The following is a 9,888-nucleotide window of genomic DNA, read 5'->3' as shown; positions in this document are numbered from 1 at the left end:
TAACCTCCCTTTTACTGATATTTCGGGTATTTATTTTCGTAGCCATCAATCATTTTATTTTTGCAACTGATGCTTTAACACTTTGTTGTTCGATTCCTTTATTATCGTTAATGTTTTTGTTTAATTGTGAGAATTTCAGTATTGACTTTTCTTTAAGCTAGGCTATTCGCCATTCGAATGGCGAATATCCACTCCGTTTCTTTAACAAGTGCTTTTGTTTTTGCACAATCAATATGTAAAGGGAGGCAACCCCACCTAGGGTTAATTTCCCTAAATGGAGTCGTTTCCCTTTAATCGTTAGTGCCACACTAAAAAATATCGTTGAACTTCTATCGACATTCATCCATTATGTTTGCAAAATCACTCTCGCGAAAACAAATCTGATTAATTTATTTTTAATGTGAATAATATCAGGGTGGCATCCGTCGCTGGAACGCATAAGCCTACACTGCCCCGCTTTGCACACCATTGTAGGCTAATCTTGACACTTTTTTGCAATTCATATTTAAATTCCTGTAATGGCAGGTACCGTAATGTCTGGGTATTGTCTTGATATTCAGGTCAAATTGTTATTTCTATGCTATTATAAAGGGTTTGGACTCTATGGAATGTCCGTGAGGTATTCTGGTACTGGTTTTCCTGTTTGTCGGGCAGTTTGGCTACATTTTCTTTTAATACTAAGGTTCTCACTTGTCAGGGTGGCATCCGTCGCTGGAACGCATAAGCCTACACTGCCCCGCTTTGCACCCCATTGTAGGCTAATCTTTACACTTTTTTGCAATTCATATTTAAATTCCTGTAATGGCAGGTACCGTAATGTCTGGGTATTGTCTTGAAATTTAGGTCAAATTGTTATTTCTGTGCTGTTATAAAGGGATTGGACTCTATGGAATGTACATGCAGTATTCGGGTACTGGTTTTCCTGTTTGGCGAGCAGTTTGGCTACATTTTCTTTTAATACTAAATTCTGACAACTGTTTCTTGCTTTAATGAGAAAATAAAGTGCCAACCAATATTTAAAATAGGCTGTAGGTTAGTAATAGCAGAAATAACAGGTCAGGCAAATTTGTTTTCTCTCCTACATTCATCAAACAAACAAATGTTGAACAAACAAACGTTCGAAGAATAGCCACCGTTCGAGCCTCTCTCCAATCTAATCCTATACATGTATGCACCTAAATGAGCAGAAATAATGTCTCATAGCTTCTGATTTTATAAAATTCTAGAGTAATCCCCCCAGACCTCATTTCAAACTTGACGCCTTCACCTCGGACCCGTCTCTGCTCAAATTCCTGGACACACAAAGAAAATCCACTTGTCTAGTACCTATGTAATTTTATTACAAAACTTATTAAGTCATAAAATACAACAATGTTAACAACAACCATAAAATGGATGATAAAAGCAGTCATTATGACATTATTTGATAATAACTATACCCTGAGCGCTGAACATATTATGTGTTAGAAACAAATTTTTAACAGGAAACATAAATATCTAGATTGATCCAATAAACATAAATATCTAGATTGATCTAATAAACATTCAATAAACATAAATATCTAGATTGATTTAATAAACATAAATATCTAGATTGATTCAATAAACATTCAATAAACATAAATATCTAGATTGATTCAATAAACATAAATGTCTAGATTGATTCAATAAACATAAATATGTAGATCGATTCCATGAACATAAATATCTAGATCGATTCAATAAACAAATATTTAGATTGATTCAATAAACATAAATATGTAGATTGATCCAATAAACAGTAATATTCTAACAAATATAAAATCCTGTTGCAGTTTCTTTTATGATGACAAAATGTAACTCAATTTTTCCAGAACCATGTTGAATTACTTTTATGATGCTAATCATTTTGATTCATCAAGTGGCTTGATTTAACCATAAGGCCATACAAATAAATATTCTGGTTCTCAAGATAATCCTTTAAAGAAATCTGGCTACCATTTAGCTTCCATCTTGAACCCAAGCAGAATATATTTAACAATATCCATAACAGCTGCTCATCATGGCTTCTTCTTACTACTCTCTTCAACAAATAATTGTAACTGTAAAAAATAAAAGTAATTAAGGTAGTCGAACACAATTGTACGGTGGCTGATTTAGGACATGCAAAAAAAAAAAAAATATCTCGAACGCTCGAGATACTAAGTTGAGAGCTCAAGATACTAAGTCGAACACTTGAGATAATTGAGTCGAGTGCTCGAGATAATACAATCAAACATTTCTCGACCGATGTTGAGGGGAGGTTATCTGCTCCGTCACTGCAGCTTTGGATGGGCTGTAAAAACAAACAAATATCTTTATTCTTCAAGTTTATCATTAAATAATGCAAAAAATTATAAAGCTTAAATCATCGGTTGAGACGTGTTCAATTGTATTATCATTTCGAGCGTTCGACTTATTATCTCAAGTGTTCGACTTAGTATCTGGAGCGATGGACTTAATATCTCGAGCGCTCAAGATATTTATTATTTTTGCATGTCCTAAATCAGTCACCGTACAATTGAGAAAAGTGTAGACTTGTAAGATTTATTAAGTTTGTAGGTGACCATAATGGTGGGTGGTTTATTTTTTTTGGATAAATAATAGCAATATTTTCACTTGTGGAATTTTATATATTGATACAAATATTTATTTGTAGATGACCAAAATAACAATATTTTAACTAGTGGAAAATATACATATATTTATATTTGAAATCAATTTCAGGGCATATTTATGAAATAGCTACTTTAAATATTGCACAGGTGGAAATAAACAGTTTACCTTAAAATAGTCTGATTTCATGGTTTTCAAGGGAACTATTTTTGGATCCTCTAATAAAGTTTGTCTTTCATCAGCTTCCACCCAAGGAAAATTCTTGAAAATAAATTTGAAAATTTAAATGTAATCAAAAAACAAGGTTTGAAGTCGTTGATTGTCATTGGCATTTTTCGGACATTATAAACAATATGCTCTGCAAACAAATCGGGACAAAAGGATGGACAGAAAGCAGCCATTCTAATAACCCTCATTTAAGGAATAATAACCATTTCATATAGTGTTGAACATTTAGTCAGAGGCGCATTACAATAACAAATGCGATAAAAATAAGTAAAACTTGTATGAAAGTATATAACTTTTACAACAAGTCTACTGTCAACCTTCTGTGGCAGTAAAACACAACATAATTTTTATGGGACATCTATGATTGGTTTTATTCTAAAAGCATGACGTTTCAACAATAAAACCAGTGATTGACGTCCCATAAAAATTGTGTTCTCTTTAATGTGTTTCTCAATCACTAAATGCCACTTAAAGATTTTCTTCTGTGGCCGGTACTATTAATACTTAACTATTCGATCTAATTTGGCTAAGTGGGTAAGACGCTGCCTTGCTAGCCTGGAGGCCGTGTGTTCGATTATTGCATTGGCTGAGAAAGTTCATTGGGATTTACCAACATGGTTTCCCCTTGTCAGTGTTGCAGTCGTAGCAGTACTGAGAGTCTGACAAGGACAGCAGCCTTGTCATTTGTATGGCACGAAAAACCAATATCTCGTGTGAAAGATCTCTTGGGAGTTAGACTTCGATATAAGATTAGGCCAAGGTGCCGGCCGCTGCCCGGGCCAAATTTCCCTCATAGCAGACTGAATGACGTATGTCTGTCTTCATTAGCCCAGTCGGAGCAGAACAATAGGACGTTAAACCCCATTTCATTTCATTTGATATCTAATAGTACCCTGCTAAAGTATTATAATGTCAGTCTGAGAAAAATTTTGATTTGTCCTAATGGAGACCATATGATTTTTTTATCAATCACATGCTCATCAATGGATAAATTTAAATCCTCAATTTCCAAAAAATGTCAGTTCTAACTGTAACAGAATTTTTTGTTTAAAATTTGAAAGCCTTGTAATGTGCAACAGAACGGACAATTTAAACAGACGGCAGCTCATAGATGTTTAAACTGTGCAATAAGCATAGTCTCGCTTTACAAGGCAATATATGTCTGAAAATAAAATGTAAGACTGTGTTACCTTGGCTCTTTGAAGATGGTATACTTATGATTCCAGTACTGTGTGTAATATTTTTTATTCTAATTTGTCACAGTGAAGACTGGGGGGAGAGAGAGAAATTTGGTTTAACGTCAACTCGACACAAACTAGGTCATTTCGGGACTAACATATGCTTTAATTTTATTTCAATTATTTGCTTGCGTATAGGGGTCTTTAGCAGTGGGAGGAAACCGGAGGAACCGGAGAAAATCCACGAGGTTAGACAGGCAACCCTACTCCTTGTCACGTACAACTGGGGATTCAAAACCACGCCAGTTGACTCAATGACAACCATTGTGATACAGCGAGCTTGTGCTAACCATTCGACCATCAACCCCCCCATCCCCTCCCCAATGAAGACTGACTTATATATTTACCTGTACAACATTTTTCTCTTCTATTTTACCAGCAGCAGATTCTTGTGTGTGTATATGAACAGACCATGTACAATCTTTTATATAAAAATAACAATTATAGGTACCCTTCCAAGTTAGTCATTTTCAATTGAACTGTAACACTTAGGCATTATGCAAGATTTAAATCTGCCTATTTCAGGTCTTTATCTAGGCCTTAAATGTTATATAAATTATTAATTAGACATTAATTAACATGACAAGACCAATATCAACCCTCGATGCCAGCCCAGCAGATGACGCCAATTTTAAGTAGATTAGAACAGTTCGGCCATTTAATGATTTAATTTAAATATGGATAATCGAGACTTTGTTTATTAAAATAACAACAGTAGCAAAAAAAATCGAGGCTACACTATTCTTCTAATGTATATAACTGGACTCAGAGTAAAGTAATTTGACTGGAATTTTCAACATATTCCCTTTTCATTATCTATTTTTTTTTTAACTATTATAGCGAGAAATGTCTACTGTTTATCACTGTCAGCTGTTTATGAACTTGAATCGATAACTTGACTTTAATATCTATTTTTTAACTATTATAACCAGAACTGTCAGCTGTTTATCAAATCTTACATAATACCACTTTTATAAGTAAAAGATTCTTTAGTCAAATTCACACATATTTGGAGCAAGCCAAATACAATTTGGAGCCAAGATGGCTAATTGAGTCCAAACTCCACTGACACCATCTAGGTCATTTTGGGATTACCAAGGTTCAATTTAATTTCAATTAATTGCTTGCGTGTAGGGTGTCTTTAGCATCTGTGAGGAAACCGGAGGACCCGGAGGAAATCCACAACGTTGGACACTTGACAAACCGTGTGATTTCACGCACACACACACATGTTAAACCACTAGTTCCCCCCCCCCCCACACACACACACACACACTTGGCAAATAGAAATAAGTTTAGATTTATAAAGACAAGATATTTTTACCTTCAGGTAGTGACTGTAACATGGCATCACAAACTGTTAATTTTAACAAGAAAGATCTTAACGAACCTTCCATTTCAAATAAATACTGGTCACTGAAATTAAATATAATATTATAGTTTTCACTTTATCAATTTTTAAGTTTTGAAGTCGTTATTTATTTATCGAAAAATGAAATGTTTTGGTCACAGAGAAGAATACACTATTTTCTCCAGAATGGACAACAAATCGCAATTTTGCTTGTATACTGAAATTATTTAAAAAATTGAAGAGTCCTGGGGAAGAACGATCTAAGTCACATTTTTGTCAAAACAGACTTTTGGACGAGAATGTTCGACGCGAACAGAAAGAGGGGGTTTAATTACAACTTCAAAATGATGTTTGATATGAATCCTAATTACCAGTACAACTGACTTCAACTTTTCAGGCAAATTAAGGTTAAAAAAAGGGTACGATGGACTTGTATTACTCCGGGAGGCCATTCCAGAAGGGCCTTGGTTCAATGGGACTCCGATCATTTTAACCGGATTGTTCCACAGAAAGCGTATACAATTTGCTACCAGATAGCACCATTAACTGGCCTACTTTTATATCGAATTCCAACTGCCAAGGGATCTTTTATGTGCACGCAAATGTGTACACGGGACCTCGTTTTTTTGTCAGACCCTTCATTCTGCATCACTGACAAGTGAGCGATATGATGGAGAATGGAGATGTTATGATATTTACCTTGTATTCCTGCCAACTGATGAGGTACCTATTTCAAATACAAATCTTTCTATAGGTTTATGGTGACATGTTAATATAACTACGACTATCTTCTCTATCTCTCCTTCTTCTAATAAAACCTTTATACTCTCTATAATATTACATATATACGATGTTACATCAGGATGGAGACACATCTGAAATTAAACAGCAGTTTGTCATACCAAAGTACAAATCATAGTTAAGACAACTCATTGTATTTGCATTTGTAATCCATGCTAAAATTTATTAAAATTGATTATTTAACATTTTTAAAATAAAACATACATTATGCAAGAGCTAAATCTGCCTATTGCAGATCTTTCTTTAGGCCTGAAATGTTATCTAAACTATTATTTAGACATAAATTAATTTATACAGACCATAATCAACTCTCGATGTCATCGCTAACCTGCAATATTTATTGGATTAGGATTTGATTTGCTGTTCAATTTTCATTCAAGATTAAATCATGAAATGGATAATCGAGACCGAAAATTCAATCGCTTAATTCTCCGTTCATATTGGATCGATTTGACTGAAATGTTCAGCAAATTGCCTTAACAGTTTCTAATTTTTAATTATTATAGTGAGAACTGCCAGCTCTTTATCTAATCTCCCATAATGTATATTTAAAAGACCAAAATCAAAATATCAAGAGTAGATAATATCCCGGTTTGGATTCATTCGGATTAAACAGCAGTCCATCAGATGTTTTCAGGTGTGGCTGGCTAGTTGTGACCAGTTGCTACATTTAGGGAGGAAGGGAGAGGGAGAGGGAGAGAGAGAAAGTTTAACATTCCCTAGGTCATTTCGGAACTAACATGATTTAATTTTATTTCAATAATTTGTTTGTGGTTTGTGGTTTGTGTGTGGGAGAAAGCCAGAGAAAACCCACGAAGTTGGACAGATGACCCTACTCCTTGTCACGTACAAGCAGCGAATTGAAACCACACCATTTGACTCAATGATAGAAGTAATGCGCATGTGTTAAACAATTTAGCTACCCAACCTCCAGAAACATTTAGCTAAATTTTATTTTGTCAGTTGGGCAAGAAGCCTCAAGAAAACATTTTATTTATAATACCTGTACAGGTACATTGTATTTCTTTCTTCTTTGAAACACACCTTGTGGATACAGTCCTCTATTATATAAAATACTGTGTATGGCAACCTCGACAAATTCACTCAAAATATCAGCAGATACTAAAAAAAAATAAATTCATGAAGATTGAAATAATAGCACCTGAATCAATTAGTAATTCAATTAGCAACAGTGGTCAGATTGAGGAAAAAAAACTGATTTGTATTAATGCAATGTACATGGCTTGTTCTATAGCAAGAAAGAGTGTTAATAGAAGTTTATCTAGTCATTTGACACACTAATATCGCGTGACGTCGATTGTAGTAATCTAGATACAAATTCATCCAGCTCGAGACCCTGTGGAATATTTTAGTTAAAAAATCATGTTGCTGAGGAACTTGAATTCCAGGTTCAATCCTTGTCTTGTCTAAGAATGCACCTTAGGATTTTTTTGATGGGTTCCCCTTGTGAGTCGTGCAGGACAGCGTCTAGTTGTTTGGATGGGACGAAAAACTAAGGTCCTGTGTATACGTTGATTTGTACATGAAAAAACATTGACAGTTGAAATTCGAATTAGAAGTAAGTCATAGCGCAACTGTATGGGCAAAATTTTCCTCATGGTACACTGTATGGTGTATGCCCGTCTTCATTAGCTCAATTGATGTAGAAAAGTAGGACGCTAAACCCCATTTCATTTCATTCTTCCCCTTTAATTTTACCTTGATATTTGTTGATGGCATCCATGTCAACACAAATCAAAACACAGCACCAAATTTTCTCTGTAAAATAGTAGAATAAATGTTAATATTAACGGTATTTTGGTTTACTTATTACAACAATATCTTTGGTCAAATTGTTTTCACCGGAATCTGAGGTTATGAATAAGTTGCCTTTCTGAAACACCTTTAACTTATAAATTATAGTCTGCAACTTTGGATTCTAATGTAACAAATATATGCCAACATGCTGCTTTAAGACGGAAGGAAAATAGGTCATTTTTGATGCAAAATTAAGCTCAAAATCTCTGTTTACATGGGGGATGCTCAACTGAATGTTTTGGAATTGAATTCTCTAAAACCCCAAAATAGGGATAAACAAGTGAAAGGGGGGATTTCGGACAACAACGCATGCGTCAACAAGATAAAAATATATCTTCACCAACCATGACAGCTGAAACCTATTCGTTGTGATTAATTACGTCACGATTCTACTAACACCACCTTGATCTGTTGTCCGGACTGACAGAAGGGCAACAGGTCTCACTCAAATGCAATTCTGGCACTTCCGGACATTCCAGATTGACAATCAAGCACCCCAAAACTGCCAAAGTGTCTGCAATAGGGGCAATAACTCTGAATAAAATTGATGCACGATTTTTGATTTCAATAAGTTCTGAAAACATGCTATTGAAAAGTAAGCCAAATTACAAACTGGATGATTGATAGAATCCATAATCATGGCATTCCATTAGCCAACTCACAGTCTGGCGATCGGCGGAGAGCACTCGGCTGTCTCGGCATGAGCCATGACTGACAGTGTGAGAGAGAGAGAAATGGGGTTTAACGTCCACTCGACACAAACTAGGTCATTTCGGGACTAACATGGTTTTTGAAATTTTATTTCAATAATTCGCTTACGCATAGGGGTCTTTAACAGTGGGAGGAAACCGGAGGACCAGGAGAAAACCCACGTGGTTGGAAAGGCGACCCTACTCCTTGTCTGACAGTGTGAGTGACAGTCAGTACTGACAGTTGTGTCACGAACTGATCTGAAACGAATTATTATTTTACTAATGGCACAATAATTACCTCCACCTGATGTCCCTACAGCCTCCTAGACTTGGCTGGATACTCAGCAAATTCACATTGTTCTTCAAAGACAATTCTAGGACTAAATCAACAAAATATTGTTTATTTTTTCCTGCTTATTATTGTTTGTCAAATTAAGAAATTTTGCCGCGGTTACAGAGTTATGCCCCTTTAATTAGCCAATAGCCTCGGTTACCAAAGTCACCAATCTTTGACTTTGTATTGTTTTTTTTATATCCAATCAGTCAACGTTAGGCGCCAAACGAGCAAGCAAGCCCCTAGCTATAGTTTGAACCATCTGACTTATTTTCTGTTTTTTTTATGATAAATATTTTATTGATTGTTATCGAAACCAGAATATCCCCATTGTTTCTGAGTCATCCGAAATATTTTGCTCTCTGAGCGAAATACCTGGGAGGATTAATAAAAAAAAAAAAGAATAGACATCGATGAGATAAACGAGATGTATAAAGTGTAAATTATCAAATTCAATAATCGCTTTTGCTGTGTGGCCTGTCTTATATAGAGTGGTTAAGTGGATTTATCTCCCTTTCATCTATCTATATTATATATATAGAGGATATTTGTTGTTTTAGAGTGAATAACATATTTTATTTCATCGAGAAGCAAGAAAACTTATATTTTCACGAATGCGTAGCATGAGTGAAAATATAAACGTTTTATTGCTTAGAGATGAAATAAATAAATATATTTATTTTATGATCAGTAGTGGAATACCGCGTTTTATCAGTGAAATAAAAGTGTTATTCCACAGGCTAGCAGTAGTCCATGTTGTTTTTACCTAAAATGATTGTAAAATCATAAAAT

At 34.8% G+C, this 9,888-nt stretch overlaps 1 protein-coding gene across 1 annotated transcript; it reads right to left on the bottom strand.

Annotated features, from left to right (window-relative positions):
- Positions 1–1,642: 1,642 nt before the first annotated feature.
- On the bottom strand, positions 1,643–9,218 carry LOC126828162 (mitotic spindle assembly checkpoint protein MAD2B). The gene is made up of 8 exons (XM_050557759.2): positions 9,061–9,218; positions 7,972–8,031; positions 7,256–7,374; positions 6,151–6,326; positions 5,425–5,516; positions 4,448–4,521; positions 2,803–2,895; positions 1,643–2,081 (listed from the first exon to the last, which is right to left on the bottom strand). The coding sequence occupies exons 2-8, from the start codon at positions 7,994–7,996 to the stop codon at positions 2,040–2,042; spliced, it is 621 nt and encodes a 206-aa protein (XP_050413716.2). The 5' UTR covers positions 7,997–8,031; positions 9,061–9,218; the 3' UTR covers positions 1,643–2,039.
- Between the last annotated feature and the right edge of the window lie 670 nt (positions 9,219–9,888).

The sequence above is a fragment of the Patella vulgata genome, chromosome 7, assembly GCF_932274485.2.
Source record: "Patella vulgata chromosome 7, xgPatVulg1.2, whole genome shotgun sequence".
NCBI classification, from domain to species: Eukaryota; Metazoa; Mollusca; class Gastropoda; family Patellidae; genus Patella; species Patella vulgata.
Note: the sequence above shows the minus strand (reverse complement) of the source record. Positions and strands in the feature narration are given on the sequence as shown.